Source organism: Athene noctua, chromosome 15 (genome assembly GCF_965140245.1).
Source record: "Athene noctua chromosome 15, bAthNoc1.hap1.1, whole genome shotgun sequence".
NCBI classification, from domain to species: domain Eukaryota; kingdom Metazoa; phylum Chordata; class Aves; order Strigiformes; family Strigidae; genus Athene; species Athene noctua.
Genome location: NC_134051.1, coordinates 19381909 through 19401498, shown reverse-complemented (window position 1 = coordinate 19401498; position 19590 = coordinate 19381909). Strand labels below are relative to the sequence as shown.

Sequence of the window (19590 nt, the reverse complement as noted above, 5' to 3'; positions counted from 1 at the left end):
TCTTTGAATACATTTTCTTTTTTTCCCTGGGCTCCATGACTAGCATACTAGAATAGAGCAGCTCTGGGGATGAAAACCAGCAGCCAGCTGGCATTAAAAGCTCCAGCCCAGGCTGGGATCTGGCGGGAACTGCAGCATCTCTCCTTCGCAGCCAGAGCCGCCTCTTCCAGCCGCCGCTCTGCCCCTGCAGATGCCGAGCACGGGGATGCCATCTCCCTGAACAAACCTCTTCCCTCTCCAGCTCGGCAAAATCACGTGGCCCACCGGAACGACAAACATGCTGCAAGGTTTAAACAAACGCAATAAATTAAACTCACTCTTTCTGCTAGATTTCACTGGGTATTTGTATTTGTGAAAGGAAAGACAGCCAGATTGCTGCACCGACTGGAAAAGCTCAGAGCTGTAACCATTACAACCTAGATGCTACCAGCATTTGACATAATTATAGGTCGCTCCGGAGTCATGCCGTGGTTATCAGCAACAACAGAGCAGAGGAAAACTCGAGCTTTGCATCAGTTCAGAATGAAGCCCGTGTCCTCGGCTCATTCCCGAAGCAGACAGCACACTGCTGTTTGCTGAAGTAGTTTTCTGTCTCCTGATTCAGTGCTCCTGAAGGATTATATTGGTGTATGAAGCTTGATTGCCAGTGCAGAAGGCACAAGGTTTGCCCTGCATGCACCCCAGTTACACCCCAGGTGACAGCCGTGCATGGGGACAAACCAGAGGGTCTCCCAGCGGGCTTTGTCAAATGACCAAAAATCCAGCTACAGAAGTGCCATTTTTGCTCCCTGCTTTAACTCCCAAGCATCTGCATTCCTCTCCTCGTTTCCAGAAATCATGTATTAAAAATTAATTAACACCAACTGGGCAGCTTTTACCCATCTGCTCGATGAGCCGGGGGCAACTCTCACCCAGCAATAAAAGCCAGTCACAGAGAATTCGATCAAGGGCCTTTACGCACGCCCCGGTATCGAGTGGCGCCTCTTAAAATGGGACAACTGAGATTTAATTTAAACCTTTCCCTTCCCAGGCAGAGGCTGCCCACGGTAACCTGCAGCCGCAGGGCAGGAGGAGACACGTGTGGGAGAGACCTGCTGGGCAGAGGCTGATCGGGGAGCAGGACTGGGCTGTCCGAGGGCTCCCCCAGCCTGGAGAGAGCTGGTGGGGAGAAAAAGAAAAGCTTCGCATCCCCCTGCAGTCAAAACGCTGCGCAGAAACAGGCGAAGCATCTCCCTGGTACCTGCTGCCTCTCCTGCCAGCTGCGAGCTGCCACCCAGATGATGAGCAGGGATGAGAAAGCGGCACCCGGGCGGGCTGCCCAGCGCCCCAGCGAGGCTCCGGAGGTGGCATCTGGATGACAGCCCCGCTCGCCCACTGCCAAACTCATTTTCCTTGAGCAAGGTTAAGTGGTTTCAGCGTTTCCATCTCCCTCTGCCCTGATCGCCTTCGCTGGCACCTTTTCTGTCGGTTTTGCACCAAACCGGGGAGGGTTTCTAGCTCTGTTGCCCCAGAGCACCCACCCAGCCGCTCCCGCGGCAGCGAGGGGCCACACGCAGCCACGGGGCCAGTGGCCCCCCACCCTCCCTGGGTGCCCGCAGCCACTCAGCCCAGGGGGGAGCCCGGGGGCTCTGCTCAGACAGCAGCTCCTTCCACGCTTACATTATGTATAAGGCTGCTTTAAGCGCAAGATTTCATCTCTGCATGCTCAAATATCTAAACGGACATTTTTGGATATATCCCACACACCTCCCGAAGCCTGGACCAAGGTCTGCAGGGTGTCAGACCCGCACGTGGGTCTCGCTGCCCTTTTCTTCATGCGTTTTAGATGACAGAGAAGAGAGCGAGCGCCAGCGTCAGAGCTAAATCCACAGGGCCAGAAGGAATCTCAGAGCGTGACGTTACTCAGCAGCACGGGTGGCTGTAACGCCTCCAGCACCGCCGGCTGCCCGGCGGGCGCAGGGCGGCGGACAGAGGGGCTCTGCCACCTCACCCGCGGCCCGAGCGCCAGCGCACACGCGTGTGTGCAAGCCCCTTAGAGTGCCTGGATGGCCAAACTCAACTCCTGGGGAAGGGATCACCTCCCAGCCTCTCCTCCCTGCCCCGTGCCCTCCCCAGCTCTCCCGGCCCGGTTTCAGTGGGTGCCCACTGCAGAGGAGCAGCCGCAGGGGCAGCGAGAGCAACTGCCCAGAGACAGCAGCACGGAGGCGTGGGGGGCAAAGCCATCGCGCCCCCGCCCCCACGGAGCTCCACCCACCCCAAGCACCGTGTGGGCACCCCGAGATGGAGAAAGAGGGATGCTTCAACCCCAGCCGAGCCTCGTCCTGTGAGCGGAGCGGGGAGCCCCGTCCTCGAGCTCCCTGCGAGCCACAGAGCGAGCGGGCAGCAGCTCCTGTGCCGCAAGACCCTGCTTGCTCCCAGCACACCAAAGACCTCAGGGACTTGTGTCCTGTGGCCTGACACTAGTGTCACCCTGCCACCCGCCCCTGGGGTCTGCTGTACAGAATCACAGAATCATCCGGGTTGGAAAAGCCCCTGCAGCTCCTCCAGCCCCACCATGACCCTCCCCCTGACCGTTCCCAACTCCCCCAGATCCCTCAGCGCTGGCTCAGCCCGACTCTTCAACCCCTCCAGGGATCCCGGGGACTCCCCCCTGCCCTGGGCAGCCCATTCCAAGGCCTCAACGTGGAGACCATGTGGAGATGGGGCCCGCGGTGCCACAGCGGCTCCAACGGAGGCTGCGCAGGAGGGAGCTGCCAACACCCGGCGGCCACAGTTCAGGCAGAGGGTACAGCTGACACCCCGGGCCGGGAACACCCCGCCGGCTGCTTTGGGGTCAGGGGGCTCAAACAGGGACCCAGCAGCCTCTCCTGACCTTCAGGTTCACACAGACTTGTTACAGTCTGCAGGGCCAGAGTACTCATGGATGCATTAGCCTCTCTTGGGTTGGCATCTCCTCTTCCCCTCTGCTAATTCTGAAGGTTCAACAGCCACCGACACACCACAACTAGCAGCAGCCCCTGTGGAGAAGAAAGCCTTCAGCGAGGAGAGCGACAGTCGTGTGCGAAGTGCCCAGGGAGGGGGGATTTAAGAAGCCATTTTGACGAATCGTCTGGTGGGAAGTGGAAATAAAACTGAGCTTATCAAACTGTGCACCAGCCCGAGTCTGGAAGCACCCGTTCTCGGGGCTGCCCCGGCAGCACCCCCAGCACCACACTGGCAGGACCCAGGCACTGCTGCTTCCAGCGAGCTGGAACACACCTACCAGGGCAGCTCAGCCTGTGGGAAACAGCCAAAAGCTTCTTTATCAGCTTGTTACAACGAACACTCTGCCAAGCATCCTCTCCGGAGGTGGAGGAGCTGTCAGGGAGGCTTCAACACGTCGGAGGCGCCGCGCTGTGCACCGGGGCTGGGGGGCTGCGAGCGCACGTGCCCCCAGAAATCCGACAGCAGGGGCTCAGGGGAGAAACGGGGTTTTGCACAGGCAGGTCCCTTGATCAGCCACAGGCTGGGCTCGGCTCTGGGATAAAGTCAGTGCTGTGCTGGAGCCAGAGCAGTGACCGGGTTCAAGGGCAGCTCTGGGGACGTGGGGGGTGTCGGGGACTCTCCCACCCCGGCCCCCTGCCCGGGGACCCCAGCAGCTCTGCCGTGGAGCTGCCCAGCGGTTCTTTGGGCCCAAAGTCCAGCCAGATTTCTCAGATCCAAAGCAGAAATGCCCCAAGCACACTCATACAGGAGGAGAAACCAGAGAAAAGGGGAAGCCCCAAGCCTGCCCTCTGCTTTGGCTGGAGCAGAGGTGCAGTTTTGGTGAAGGATCCCAGAGCAGGCTCAGCCCTTCCCCTCACATCCCCCCCAGGGGCAGGGGCAGCCCTGCCCGCCGCTGTGCCCGGCAGGGGCTGCCCCCGCAGCTCTGCCCCTGCCCCGCGAGCTGAGCCCCCTCCCCAAAAGCTCCCACTTACACCACCACGGCGGCAGCCCCGCTCCGGGCAGGGTGACTGACAACGTGTGTTTAGCCTCCACCTTCAGCTGCCTGTTACACTGCCTGCTCCCACTGGTTCTATTTTTAAGGGTGAGAGTTGTGGTGCACTGTCGTTTCCCCAATTCAATCTCTTTTCTCCTAGCAGTTCCCCAAATTAGCCAGTTTCCACAGGAAAACACAAAAACTGCCAGACAGACCTGAAAGGCGCTGGCAGAACCACGCCGAGGAGCCTAAGCCAGCTCCGCTCCGCTGCTCCAGCTCTCACTCGCCCCCGAAAGCCCGGGGATCCACCGGGAAAGCGAGCCCTTGTGAAAATGAGGACGGGGACTCAGACAGCGGGCATTTGGGTGCTTTTCTGGTTTTTTAGAGAACGGCAGCGTTTTCCAAAAGTCACAGCGAGACTGGTATTTCCCAGTAACTCCTGTCCCTGATGCCGCTGCCCGGCCAGCGCGTGTTTTCTGAGGGGGTTGAAGCAAAGGCAGCGACACTGGCCACACAAATCGCAAGCGACCATGAAACACGCCCCAGGGTTGGGATTTTTTTTCCCATTGAGAAGACCAAACATATATATTGGTTTAATTAAACCTGCAAGATGATATAAAACAGGCTTGAAGAAAACCATGCGTGCTTTCAGGGAGAAGGCCCCGGGCGAGGAGCAGGGGTGCTGCAGGTCCGGAGCCCCGCGCCGGGAACGCCGCACGACCGCGGGGCCACGGCGCGGGGCAGCCGGGCCTTGGTGAAAAGTGCCGAGCTGAGGGGCAGCAGGGACAGGCACACTCCCCGGGGCTGACTCTAGTCTAGCGCAACAGGAGGCGTCAAACCACAGCTGATTCTTTCAGGTATTTCTCTTGTGACAAAAGGGATTGATCAAGGCCTTGAAACAAACCCCGCCAGAAGAGAGAGTCCCCTTCAGCTCAGGGCACTCTGGCCAAAGACTTAAAGCAGCTTTTAACACCCAGTGCCTCATGCATGTTAATTAACCCCAAAACTAAAACCTCGGTTCGGGTGGCAGACCCTGGAAATGTCATTTTACCGATGGGGAAACTGAGGCTGCGGCTCAGGGGACTGAAGGGAGACGGGGTAAGGCTGCAGGCTCAGGCCCGAACAGAGACGTCTCTGCATCCCTGCAGGTTCTCCCTGCTCTGCTGAGAGCACGTTAGTGGACGATTTGAAAGTGTTTTAAGTGTCTCCAAAATACATGAGAGCCCACACAACTGTGAATAACAATGAATTAGAGATGCCGGCGAAATAACGGCACAGAAGTGTCGTCAGCTGAGAAAGCTGCAGGAACATCATCTCCAAACTGCTGTGAAACACGGCGATCCACAACCCACCGCTCTGTGCCTTCCCTCAGAGCACCAGAGCGCGTACTTACATCCGAGGCAGGGCCTTTGTCAGCACCGGGGCAGGAGAAGGTAACGAACTCATGGCACCGCTTGTGCACGACGAAGCAGCAAACTGCAAAGAGAAGACAGGGACAGCGTCAGGGATCGGCACCACGTGAATCCAGAGCTGCAAGAAATAAAGAGCTATTACGTCTGATTTATGAGAAGAGGCATACAGGACTCTAAGCAGGCTTCTTTATAGTAAACCTGCCGCAGATTTTTAAACCTTACCGAATATCATCAACTGACCAGGCATTTCAGCAAAACTAAGCAGAAGCAAAATGTTGAGCAAATATCAAAGGCGGGCTGAGAATCCTCATGTTCTCTTTGAGCTCACTGTCACTCGCAGCACACGCTCTGAGGTCACCGCCGTGTATAAAAAGAGGGAGAATCTGGCATTCGTGGGTATCTGAGCTGAAAAGTGCATGTGTCCAAAAATGGAAGATTGTACCGATAGGAACAGGTGGGCAATTTTCCTCCCACAGCTCTGCTTTTCCTCAGCAACTCCACAGCCTCCATTTGCCAGACCAGAAGACACGTACGTCTTCCTCTCCTCACGCACGCATGTCGATGACAAAGTCACCCTTCTGGGAACAGCACAGGAAAATTAATCCCAACGTGCCATTACCCAGACTTTCAAGCGTAAGTATCCGGAGCTAAACCCACACCCCTTAAACCACCAAACCCTTACAGCACATGCTAATCTCAAGCTGCCAGCAGTATTTTTCCAGTCTGTGCAGTCAAAGTGTTGTACTTAAAGGCTAATTTTTTCCCTAAATGCCAAATAAACACCTTACTTTCAGAGACAGACTTTAAAGAGGCCCCTCGGCACTGCAGGTGACCTCAGCTGGCAGCCCAGGTCCTTCCTGGGGGTCTCAGCCCCCCTCTCCCTGCAGCTGGGGGTGGCTCCACAGCTTTGAGAAGCTGGGGTGCCCCAGGCCTGGGGAACAGCGGCACGGCCTCGCACCCCGCGTCACCCCCTCCTGGGTACCGGCCCCCCCGATCCCACCGTGCTCTGCACCGCATCACGCCCCATCCCGAGGGACGGGACCTCCGAGGCAACGCCGTGCAGGAAGGGAGCGCACGCAGGCACGGGGCGAACCCAACAACCGCTCATCCCGTAGGCAAAGCAAAGCTGTGCTTTGTTGGGGGGAACCCGGGCACCAAGCTCAGCTCTGTCTCGGGGGTCCTTTATTTGCCACGTCCTCTTCCCAAGAGCTGCGGTTCCGGTCGCTCTTTCATTTAGTGTAAGATGAGATGCACGGTCTACCCGGGTTCAGAGACACCGAGCACATAAACCAAACGGAGCGGTGCAAAACCGAAGCGGGTTTCGGTCGTGTCACTATCAGACTTTTCCTAAAGAGCAAGGAAAAGGCAAGTGATGTTTGCCATTAAACTCACAATCCCCTTGTTGTGCCCTGCTACATCCAGCTTTAAATCGATTTTCCTTTTCACATTTTTCATTACGAAAAAAACAAACCCAGAAGGTTTGAGAGGCACAACAACTGCCAAGAACTCTCTCCTCATAGGACCTCCCACTTGCTTTTCTGAGCCTAACAAATAAACATTTTTTTTTTTTTAAAACATCGTCCACCATTTCTATCATTTGTATACAGAGACAGAGCATCTGGGAAGCAGGAAGGAAGAAATTAGAACTCTATTAGCAAAGATTTGTCCTGAAGTGTGCGTATAAACTCAATCAGGGTCCGTGACACGCCGGAGCGCAGGCGCCGTCGGGAGGTTGCACGCTGATGCCAGCATCTAGGCTGTGGTGAGGGATTCCCAGCGGAGCTGGAATAATTTCAGTTCAACAGAAGAAACAAGATTGCGACTAGGCTGAACCTCCTAAGGCCGTTCCTCCATGCCAATATATGAAGAGGCTGCAGGATGCCAACCTGGCTCTGAAGAGTAGGTAAAAGAAAGAAAAGCAGGTCCTTTGGTGCTTCTCCAGCTCCTAAGAAGCTTCTGCGCTCTGGGGACAGCGGTACTGGTTCCTCCCTGGGGAAAACAACCTTCCTGCCTTTGGGGTGACAGAAGCTGGAGAAGGAACAAAGCAGGAGATGTCCGTGCCGGGCTGCCCGTGGCTGAGGACTCGGCTCTGCTTCGCCCGGTGTGAACCAGGCGCTGGCAGCAGCTGCCTGGCACCGAGCACCCCCCCGGGCCGGGCTCTGCTCCGCGGGGTTTGGAGAACACGGCCACCACCAACCCTGTCTGATAGGCCCCGAGGGAATGGCTTCAAGCTGCCCAGGGCAGGGTCAGGCTGGCTCTGAGGAAGGATTTCTGTGCAGAAGGGGCTGTTGGGCGTTGGAATGGGCTGCCCAGGGCAGGGGGGAGTCCCCGGGATCCCTGGAGGGGTTGAAGAGTCGGGCTGAGCCAGCGCTGAGGGATCTGGGGGAGTTGGGAACGGTCAGGGGGAGGCTCATGGCTGGCCTGGAGGAGCTGCAGGGGCTTTTCCAACCCAGATGACTCTGTGATCTCTCCCACAAGGCACGACAGCCACGCGAGAGCTGACCGCCTTCCTCTCCCAGCACCCCAGCCCGCCCCACATCACAACAGATCTCCTTGCCCCACTCTTCCCGTCTCCTAGCAGCCCCACCTCAGGCCCTGCACTGGCTGTTTGCTGAGCTGAGCCCCACAGCAGCTCCCTCAAAATCCCTTCCAAGCCCAGGCAGCCCTGCCAGCACCCCCCGATGCCAGCACCCCCCCAATGCCAGCCCGATTAATTTCTGTCCCTCGCAATAGCACCTTCACCACGCTGGTGACTCCTGCTTGTGCTCACCCCTTCGCTTCCCACAGCGGCTCCCCTGAACAGGGCAAGGGCAGGCTGGCAGCTTGGCTTTACTCTATGGAAAGTCAGAAATGCAACTTTTCTATTTTTGCTCTCGCAGAAAGCTGCAGTGCTTGGATCTGAAAAGCAACACTCCTGGATCCCCGCTGCGCAGACACACCGGAGCAGGGCCCTGCTCTGGCAGCACATTCACAGGGATGCGTCGCTCCCCCAGAGTCCGTGTTGCACAGCCAGGAGACAGCGCACATCAAAGCTGTGGGTTTCAACTGCACTGGATTTCAAAAATTAAAAAAAAAATAAAATCAAAGTCTTACATTCTGCTGTGAATGAGAAGAATCTGCAGCGGCGTTCTATACTCCGCTCATTATAAGTTATGTTGCCAGGGAGGAGTCAGGTGAGGAGAAATTAGGAGGGAATCCTAAGAAGCAAGGGAAAGGCCAACACAGGACTGATGCTCACAGAGGTGCGAGAGGACCGGAGCAAGAGAAGTGCACGTGTGTGCACGCAGCCACCCCGGGCGAGCGCTGGCTCTCGCCTCGCCAAGACACTACGAAAGAACACACTCGTTCTACTTTTTCACTTGCATAAGCCAAAGAGGTGAAATGCCCATTTCTAGTGGCAACAGACTACAAAGTCGGTGTCGGAGAAGCTCAAAACCATCCCAGATTTTTATTGCAGCCTCTCCCCCATATTCTTCCAAGGTTTCACCGAAGAGTTCAATTATTAAGGATGGCATTAAATATACACACACAGGTAACAACACCTCCTGCCCCTTGAGCAGAATGCAGGCAAAATGCAGTATTTTCTCTTCAGTTTGCAAAATAATTGCTGTGTGTTCAAAACGTTCATATTACAGCTCAATTAAGCAAATGACACCCGAGTCACTGCAAGTCATCTTTGTGGCAACTGAATTTTTCACAAGAAAGCCCCGCAGTGGGTGCTCACAGAGATCGTAAGGACCCTCCGCTGGAGGATGGCGAAGCGTAACACCTCCCCAGGCATCCAAAGCGAACGAGAGGCTCGCTGCCGACGGCGCAGCGCAGGCTTTGCGCCCGAGGCTTCGAAGGAAGCTCGGCAAGCCTTGGAAAGATCCATCCAAACATGCCACGCGCGCTCAGGCGAGTACTCAATCCATGCAGGAAAACAGCCAGTAGAATTACACGGGTACAGGAGCTTAGGCCAGTAATCTGCCTTACCTCCCAAACCCGCACCCCGAGGCGAGCAGAGCTGACAGCTCTTCCCCCCGTGCCTGCCCCGGAGCACCAGGCTGGGAAGAGGCTGCTGCTCTGCGCCGGCTCCCCTCCAGCGCGGTGCCAGGGCGGGCAGGACCAGCCCTGCCGTGCCACTCCTCCTCTCATCACACTTCAGCATTTCAAGCCTGTACCTTTGTCAGTTTAGAAACTACAGCACAAGCAGCAGCTTTCCCGGGTTGCTAATTAGACAGTTAATTTGTAAATCGTATTACATGGATAATAAAGTTATCAAATCCTACTGGTGAGCTACAAATGTCCTGAGTCATTTATATACAACAGAAATGAAACATTAACCTTTACCATTTGTTATTGCATAATGCAAGAATGTTTACTGGCCCTAAATTATTCTTTATAGCTACCTCCGCTGCAGGCATCTGGGGAGACATCTCTGTCTTGAGGAACCGAAGGGTACAAAAACCTACAAAAGAGGCAGAGCCCTCGAGCTCAGAGACTCTTCACAAGCCTATGAGACTTGCTAGAAAACACATTTTTAAGAGCAGCCCCAGCACGGTTTCCTGAGAAATCCGGGGAGACTTGCCCCAAAGCATCAGGGCAAGATAACACATCTCCATTCCCTGTGATTCTGACGCAGTTTGGGGAAGAAAGGTCTCCTAGAAGGTTCGTTTTCAGAGCTAAGAAACCACAGTAGCAACATGGCACCAGGGTATTTTGAAACTCTAGGAACTAGGCTTATTTTGAAGGATGAAAAGAGAGAAAATGCTAACAGTGTTGCTTAAAAAAATATATGTATACTTAAAGGCTTGTTGGCCTAAACCACTGCTCAAAAATCCTTGAGAAAAACCATAAGGCAGTTTCCCAAACTGATCGCAGAACCTTGCCAACCAGAAAAACCTCATCAAAACGCCTTCCAGGAGGATGAAGCTTGCGGAGCACGTGTTCGGCTGCACCTCCAGCACGGGGAGGGACCTCCGGGGCAGCGAGCGCAGCGCGGCAGTCGGCAGAGCAGCCCTGGGCTCCAGGCTGCTGACAGCCAGCCAGCGCAGGCTGCTGAACGCAGGGAGACAGGCCAGCAAATTAAAGCTTTATTCAACAGCGCGCGGACGGGAGCCACTGTACGTTTGCGTGTTTTGGAACAATGCTGCAAATTATGGCAGCAGACAGAAGCCCCTGGGAAGTGCTGAGCAATGGCAGGAGGGACAAACCCAGCACTCGACTGCATTGCACGGAAATAGTGCTGCAAGAAGCGAGGTAGAACTCCCCTAATTGCTGAGGATTTTTGTCACCCCGGACCCACGGCCCGTGCCCGAGATGAGCCGCAGGCTGGGCGCTGATCCGGGCGGTGACACCCCTGCACACGGCCGCTGCGTTTGTCCCCGCTCCCCGGCAGTCCTCCTGGGAGGCCGACAGGCCACCGGCAACAATAAAACCGTCACTGAAAGTAAAAAATAAGAGAGGCCAGACCTTGACGTTAACCAGAGCGCAATTAGAGAGGAGCAGGTGCCTCCAGCGCCGTGAAGCAGCTCGGGGAGCAGGCAGGCAGGGTTCCAGGTGCCTCACCTCGAGGCGTGGGATTGCGGATGGGAACAGCCCGCTCCCGGCGTCCTGCGCCCGCGGAGCTCCGGCACGCCGGGCTCTCCGCACGGGGCTGGGCACACACCCGGACCCGCCACGGCACCGGGCAGAGCCACTAATAAGGAATTTTCCTGCAGCTGCTGCAGCTTGTCACCGGCGTAGCCAGTCCTGCAGGAACAGAGTCCCCTCGTCCCTCCGACGCTCCCAACAAAAGCAGCAAAAACCTCCTTGTCGGAAGGGACAAGACAAGACGTTCAAGGTCAGCGTTTACACCCCTCAAGGCTCGCCAGGACGGGCTGGGCAGGGGGATGCACTCGCCCACCCCGCGCTCTCGGGGGCTGCGAAGGAGCGTGGTCCCCCCGTTCCCGCCTGCCCTGCGCTGGGACCAGCCCCAGCCCCCGGGGCTGAAGCCCACCCGTGCGAGGGGCTCCCACGGCCGACAGCCCGGGGCTCTGCTCTTCTCCCACGCAGCGGCCCGGGGAGGAGCAGGAGCAGCCCTGGCCGTGCTGGCTCTCCCCACTGATGAGCAACGCAGGTATTGCCGCCTTTCTCACACCTTCCTTCTCCTTCCGAATATTTTATTTTCTTCTGTTTACAAAATGTAAACAAATGCAGAAGAGCTTCCCCACCATATGCACCACAGCTCACCTCGCACGCTCCGTCTCCATTCGGATGCTTTCCCAAAAGCAGACAGTTGGGCAGTTTGCCCAAAGATACAACAATGCTGAAAGATTCGCTCTTAGAATACAAAATCCTTCCCAGGCCGGTGGCTTCTGCCCAGGAAAAGCCCTTTATCAAAGCTTTAAGCTCCTTATACTCGCATCAGGCTACTCGGGGAGCCAGCCCAATGTGAACACAGCTATTCCCAGGAAAATCAGAGCCCAGAAAAGTCTCAGGGTTAGCATTTTATGTGCGAAGTCCAAGTGTCTGAGACTGCTGAGCCCATCCCAGGCAGTAGCAGCAGACCCAAGCACTAGCCGGGAATTCTCTGCCTGGTTCTACCCGCTGCCCGGAACGCTACGCAGGGCAAAAGCGGTTCTCGCCAGGACACACATTTCTCCAACACAGCAGCCAGTCCTGCTCAGAGCTGGTATTTAGGGGCCCCATTTCTCCAGAATCCTCTGACCTTTCTCTGGATTGGATTTTGGGATGCTAAAAACACACTACAGAGGGAAAACTGCCTTGCCCCCTACCCTGGCCATGCTGCATGGATCCGCTCCGCACAAGGAGCCAGATGACTGCCAAGGGTGACGGATGCTGGAAGCAAAGCAGTGGCGTTGTGCCCCCGAAGCACCGCATCTCCACGCAGCCCAGAAACGCCAGGAGAGCCCCAAAGCCGCCTCCAAGCTGCAGCAACCCCGACACAAGCTTCTGGCTGCCTGCACGGGGCCCTGGCGCCAGCCCACAGCCGAGGGCTTAGAAATGCCAGGAGAGCGCAAACCTGCAGCGTCCCTGGCAAGCAAAGCAGGGCTGGCTCGAGATGATAAATCATTTCCTGACCCCTGCACGCTATCGGCTTGGAGCCTGCCACATGAGATCTGATTAGCCTCATCTCCCACACGAAACGTCGTTAGCTGGCAGGAAGGTATCCAGCCCTCCTCAAAACCCCAGACGCTGTGACAAATGACTTCCTGCAGGAATGAACCCTGCCTAGCAACTCCATGCTGCACGGAGCGGCGTTGCCTTTTATTTGATCTCCATTTGTTGCTCTAATTTCATTGCATGAACTCCGTGTCCTGATGTTCTGAAGAAGGGGTTCATCAATTTTCCCCCGAGTCCTTCACGGAATGAGTAGTTCAGTGGGGCCACCTGGGATGCCTCCCCCTGAGTACATCTCCTCCCCGAATACACGTTCCCGCGGCAGGGAAGCCCCTCGTCCACCTCCGCCGGCCAAGGGAGAGCTCTGGAGGCACGGAGAACAGTCTCAGATACTGTACGTCAAGTAAAGCAGACAGATGGAGAGGTAACAGAGAAAGAAGAAGGTTCAAGCAAGATTCATCTAAAAATCAAACCCCAGGAGGACTTAAACCCTCCTCAGAGAGCTGATGGAGCCATGATTTAGCAGATGGTTCTAATATCACAGAACTGGAAGATTATTTCAAGCATATCTCTTAGCTGCTCCCTTACAACCTGTGGAAATTCTCATTTGGATAACGCTTCCACTTCCTAAATAACACAAGGTTCAGGAAACAGCTTGGAGTTTGGATTATCAGAACTGGAGAAAACAAAATAACCCCCCAAAAAAACATTTTCAAAGGAGCTTTGTGTCGATCCACCTCTGCTGGGCAAACCCACGGGGTCAGAGGCATCGGGCCAGCTCTGCCCCGATGACAGTCCGAAATGCACCACAGGCAGCAGTTGCCCACAATTTTCCATTCCCACGTTGAAAAAATAAGACTCGCTACATCAAAACAAGTCAGTGAAGCACAGTAATCATAAAATAAGGGGAAAGAAGGTTTCCAGGAGGGGAAGTCCTGAATTTCTGACAGCACTTTACAGCTTTTAATCACAGCGCGGAGAGACAACAAGCTAAAATTTGCCTCGTCTGGATTTAATCCCCAGATTTGGTTAAAAGCTTTCTGGAGTTCTTACAAGACAACAAATATCTTCAGCTCCTCACCAGACTTCAGCGGTTCTCCCGTTGTCAGCTCCAGAGAGACACAATAAAAACGTCCGTGCTCTGGGATTCTGGGACTGCAGTTCTCTGCAGAAACCCACCGGGGAGCCGGGGATGACGGGGGGTTACGGCGAGTCCGGGCTGATGATGCACCCGCTGTGGGTGTTTGCTCGCGGGACCCAAGGATGAGACGCAGAGGGCCCTGCCCTTACTCCCTCGGTCCGTGCCCGCCTCTGCCGCAGCAAAACCCCAAGGACCGACGAGCAACTTCCATCCCTGGGAAGACAGCGGAGTCTGGCCGATGGGCACTGGTTAATGGGGGGGAGAGAGGCCCCCGGGGAGTGGGGGCAGAGGGGGAGATGCTGCTGATGCAGGCAAAAGCAGGAGGGCGAGAAGGCATTTCTGCACGGTTTGGGTGCCTCACAGAAACAGAGAGCTGTTTTTCTTCAGGAAGAGGAAGAAAAAGATAAAGAGCGAGCGAGACATCAGGCTTCTCTTCTGCAAGGTCTCACCAGCCACATTTCTCTAGAAGACTCTGACTGCCTGAACAGCTACAAAGATTTTTCAGTCCAAGAAAGCGATTCTTATGCAGACCAGTTAATTCTGTGCTAACGGCACAAAGAAACCGTCAGTACCGATTTGAAGAGGCCCAGCCTTGCAAATTAGTGCTGAGAAAGCTGTCATTCAGTGCCAGGAAGATAAAACTGCATTTCCTGGTATTTCTGAAGTAAAAGCAGCAGGATGTATTTTTTTAAAGCTACACAATCTTCCAGCCATTATAAAAGCAATTGGTACTATCCCTTCTGCTCCCCGGCAGATCCCATCAGCAGTGCCCAAAGCAGGGACTCTCCCCCTCAGGCAGGACTTTTGCCCGTCGTTATTCATCCCAGACTGGCTTCTGGAAAGGGAAGGAGCGCGGACACAAACACCTGCAGGATCAGGGCCTGCCCCGGGCTCCATGAGCCATCCCCGACAGAGCAGCCCCTTGGCTGACGCCGTCTGCCCCTTTCCCAGGGAGAGGAGGATGCTCCTGCTCCTCCCGGCCCCCCAAGGCCCTTCCCCAGTGCAGAGGGAAGGGCTGAGCCTTCCAGGCGAGGAGCTTGGCGATGGGGATTATGTGTCTGAAGAGCAGGAATCCTCTCTTTTCTGCAAATCCTTGTTGGGGAGAGGGCACACTGAAATACCCTCATTTATTCCGGCTCCTCGCCTGCCTGTACACCCAGTACCAGCTCAGAGCATTATGCTCACATCTCCCGTTCACTGGGGAGTTCCCAGTTCTCCAGGAAAACCAACTCCTTGCTCCTCTGCCTGCTGGCTGTTTGGGAGGGGAAGAGGGACAACGTCAGCTTTTGAACGAGGCTGCGTCTGCAGAGGCCCAGGGTCCCGCAGGAAGAGCCCCCCTCTCCCAAAGCCTGCGATGCCAGCAGTGCCCACCGCCCCGCACCCCCCCGCCGGGCTGGCAGCGACTTCCAGAGACACAGAGACATTAATTTTACATTAGAGAGCCTCGTCCCGGCTCAGACTTTAAATACTTCATCAGCACCTCTCCCATACCAAGCTGTAACAGAGATTCACTTTCAGACTGAATAATTTAGCCCTGTGCACCCTCCTGGCTGGCGCGACGCAGGCCGTGGCAGCCGCGGCTCTGCCAGCTGTGCCGGCAGCGGCTCGGTGAGCCCCGCCGAGCCCCCCCGCCCCGCCGAGCCGGCTCAGGGAGGGGGCACCTCTCAGCTCACACCAGGCTCTGGCACAGGCAGCAGGACTTGCCATAACGTCCAAAGTTGGGCAAGAGCCTGCTGTGCAAGCCTGGCTTTGCCCCGTCCCCAGCTCCTCCGAGAATTACAAGTCTGAGGACTCCCCAGGAACGTTCCTGTGTCACTGATGCCCCGGGACAGGGAGGAAAACACATTCAGGCACAAAGGGGTTTCCTGGGCAGGATCTGGGCTGCTCCTCAGGCGGGATTTTGGAAGGCTCCTGCAGATGCTGTCGCCTCCTCCTCCCCTCTCTCCTCCCGAAGCTCACGGATGACTGAGCCTTCAGCTTGCACTGTCTCCACGCTCTGGTGCTCCTCCGCGTTTCCACAGTATCTCCCACCCATGGCTCAGCACGGAAGCACCCACCTAATTTCCAGGATCAGGCTGGCCTGGATGCAGCCACCGAGCCCTTCCCCACCTCTCCAGTGGGAGACTCTCTGCTGCCCGTAGCCCTCACCACAGCACTGCCCACGCTGCCGCGACGGGGCAGGACACCCCGGAGAGCTCCCGACACGTCCAGCCAGCAGCAAATGGCACTAAGTCCCCCCTCCACTCTCCGACCTCCAGCGAGGTCTGTGGAGGGTCGCAGCAGCCCCAGTGAGCTGCACGTGCGGCCCTGGAGCTGCTGACTTTTCCTTATGCTCCAGTTCCACCCCCGAAAGGCACCTGCGGTTCAGACCCCCCCAACACACACCTGTAAGGCAAAAGCTCATCGCTCCACACAGTGCAAGTGATGCTTGTGAGCACTCACTTCCCTGCGTCATTTTGGCCTCAAGCTGCCCAGGGCAGGGTCAGGCTGGCTCTGAGGAAGGATTTCCGTGCAGAAGGGGCTGTTGGGCGTTGGAATGGGCTGCCCAGGGCAGGGGGGAGTCCCCGGGATCCCTGGAGGGGTTGAAGAGTCGGGCTGAGCCAGCGCTGAGGGATCTGGGGGAGTTGGGAACGGTCAGAAGGAGGGTCATGGTGGGACTGGAGGAGCTCCAAGGGCTTTTCCAACCCAGATGATTCTGCGATTCATTTAGGGACTTAAGAAAATACAGCCTTGCAGAACTGTACAAGGGTAGAGGGAGAGACCCTACGGGAGATGGAGGGTCAGGCGCCTGCCCTGCTCCAGAGCTGTCCCCTCCTCCCAGGGTGCCCAGGCCCACGCGATCTCACCCAGCAACCGGGCACCGGAACCGTCCGATGCTGCCGACGCGTTCAGGTGCCAGAGGGGGGGTACAACTGGCACGGCTGGCTCCTGGGGGTAAGACCTTGTCAACAAAAATCAAGTGAATCCAGTGGCTGCAGCATCCAACACAGCAGGGGGAGGAAGGCCAGTCTGCTGTTCACTCCTAAAATAGACATCTTTAATATTCCCTTTTTTTTTTAAAGGGGGTTAAATATTTTGAGTCCAGCCATGAACTTTTCCAAGGATTTGAGTACATGTGAACAAAATATCCAAAAAAAAGTCTGCAGCTTTTATGTGAAATACCAGTAATGAATTGACAACATCCTCTGCATGACAATGAATGTATTGAAGCCAGGCGGGCTGAGGAACATCAATCATCCCCGGCAATATAATGGGTGTGGGTGGGGAAGGGGACGGTGACAGTGATAGAGCTCGGATTGGGGAAAGATCTTCGTTCTCCCACTGCATGTACCAGAGAAACACCTGGAGCTGCACCCTGGCTGCAAGGGATGGGGGGGGCTGCAAGGGTGACACTGCTGGCCTGGCTTCTGCAACTCTTGCTGGCGCAGGGTTCACCGCACGTGGCGGAGGGCAGTTCCCTCCACCCAGGAGAGAGCAAAAGTCCATCTCCTGCCCCCCCTCCAAATTGCTCAGGCCAAGAAAGCTGCTTGGGAGCAGTGGGCAGAGCGCCCCAGCTGCCCCCACACCCCGCGGGGCGCCTGTCCCCGAGCGTGCAGGTACGCGGCCAAGTCCCACCACAAAGCCGGTTGCTGAGCGAGCGCCAAAAGCCCCTGGCGGAAGGGCTGGCCTGCAGGAACCCTCCCAGAGAGGCTGTCTGCAGCCCGGCGCCCCGGCAGCGCACGCAGACACCTCGCTGCACCGCTCGCCCGCTCCCCAGACCCAGCCGCTGCCCGGGACGCGGCCAGAGACCGCGTTCAACGCCACGAGAGCGCAGCTGACAAGGTATTTCCCTGCAGGAAGCGTGCAGGAATCGCAGACGCCTCTCTTCTCTGCTCCTTTCTCCTGTGCCAGGCAGAGACCCACGCACAGAAGCAGGGGAACTGCACCAGCCGGGGAATTGCCCCCACACCAGCCCCGACAGATGCCCTGACCGAACGGGAGGGAAACGCACTATTCCCTCATCTTTCCTTACAGCCAGGCCACACGTTGCAGCAGCACTCACAGGCAATTTCTCAAGTTGGAATTCATTTCTTTCCACGTTAACATCCCCTCTAACCCGTTTCTTAAAAGCCCAAATGACGAGCCTCACGAGACTGCACGGGGAGAAGCTCGTCACGGCCTCAGGTGAGGAGGAGGACGGCGCTGGGCGGGAGCGGGACAGGCGGAACCACCCGGCGGCGGTCGAGGCAAAGGGGACGCTGACATTTCCGCAGCTCCCTGGGGACTGCAGGCGGAGGAGGAAGAGCAGCGGGTGCTGGCTGAGGCTGGGCTGATAAGAGGCTCCTCGAGGTGCAGGAGTGATGGACAAACTCAGTTTTCACCTTGGACAAACAGAGACAGGCAGCAGAGGAACGTGCTGCAGCCCCCTCTGAGCCCGGTCCCTTTGCAAGGGGACGGGGCCCGGGTCCCTGGAGACCTCCCTGGGGACACCTCTGTGCCGGTGCCAGCTCTGCTCACACACCCCCACGCAACAGCTTCAGGATCTGTCCCAGCCCCCCGACAACAACTTCAGCATCTCCACCAGCGAGAGATGAAAAAATAAGTACTCTGTGATTAATCAGGGCCCCGAGGGACCAGATTAAACAGTCTTGGCAGTGAGTTCTGGATTTCTTACAAAGGCGCTGGAAGACAGTGGAAAGCTGCGGCAGTCCCTGGAGGATGAACGCCGAGTCCTCTCAAAACCCTCGCCTGCACCAGTTACACAACTCACCGCTCGCTCGCTCCTCGGGCTCTCTGTTGTGATGTGTTAAATTACAGATGGTCTCAATTAAAAGTGCATAGATGGAAAGGAGGCTTGGAAAAAAACCAAAACAAACCAACACACAACAAACCCACAACCCGCACATGACAAGAAAGGGAAGATCATTAAAAAACTTGGCAGCCTACTTTAACGCTGGTGACCTGGTAATTTAATATTGTAACTGAAACTCCGGGTCAGCCTCTTGAGAGGAGGTAGAAATATGGAGAAGGATCCCTGCAGGATCGGTCCTGCCCAGCGAACAAGTCAAACTTAAGAAGAGGGCAGTCCCAGGTGCAGACAACCCACCATCATCCCAATTATTACAGCTACATCTCAGAGCCCTGGAAGATGGCCGCTAGCTTGCTCTGAAGACATGACTTTTTGTAACAGCGTGTTAATCCCATTCAAGGAAGATGAAAACCCAGTCCCCAAAGTGCTAATAATGTAACTCAGTTAAAGCTGAATTTTGCCACTTATCTCCAAGACAGAGAGGGGAACTTTACTCTCATTTTCTGCCTCGCACCCCCCCACACTTAGATTTTAATATGCTGAACACTGTCTTATTTCCAAAAGCAGAGACCAGGGTAATTAGTAAGCAGCAATGCTCAGATAACACAGCTTTCCCCTCCAAACCAGCAAAGCAGCTTCAGGGACACCGGGCTGGTGAAGGAGCTTTCGGCACTTCAGCAGCTCACGGCGACGCACCATCACCCGGCGCCCTGCTGCCACGTCCCACCACCTCCCCCAGCTCGTTCCACGTGTCCCGACTCCAGCTCTGCCCAGAGCCCGGCACCCGCCCGGCTCTCCCGGCACTGGCACTGCCCGCCGGGCCCCGGCCCCGCTCCCCCCACCCGTGCTAAGCACCGTCACAACCTTCGCAGCATCGAGCCAAAAGCCTCTACACCCATCCGCTGACCTCCGTCCTCTGCACCCGCCACTGACCGGCCCCCTTCCCACCATCCGTCTGCCTGCCCCAGGTCAACCACACGGTTATTTTAAAATCCCTGCGTTTAACCACAACGTTGGGTTTTGTCCCTCTGCCCCACCAGCATCTGAAGACGCTCCCCCCAGCAGCAGCTTTGTCAGTCTTGCCTGACATAACCAGGGTAACCTCCTGTGATGCTTTCGCAGATGGGATTTAAAATTAATGACAGTTTCTCAAAAGATGCCTTTCAAACGCTACAGACCAGGATTA

The 19590-nt window shown here is 56.3% G+C and overlaps 1 protein-coding gene across 2 annotated transcripts in view; it reads right to left on the bottom strand.

Moving 5' to 3' along the window:
- PRKCB (protein kinase C beta) overlaps nucleotides 1-19590 on the bottom strand; it is a 133123-nt gene that overhangs the window by 76102 nt on the left and 37431 nt on the right. For both annotated transcript variants that reach the window (XM_074918890.1, XM_074918889.1), the window contains exon 3: nucleotides 5352-5434. In XM_074918890.1, coding sequence (XP_074774991.1) covers nucleotides 5352-5434 — 83 coding nt within the window. The remainder of the gene's footprint in view (nucleotides 1-5351; nucleotides 5435-19590) is intronic.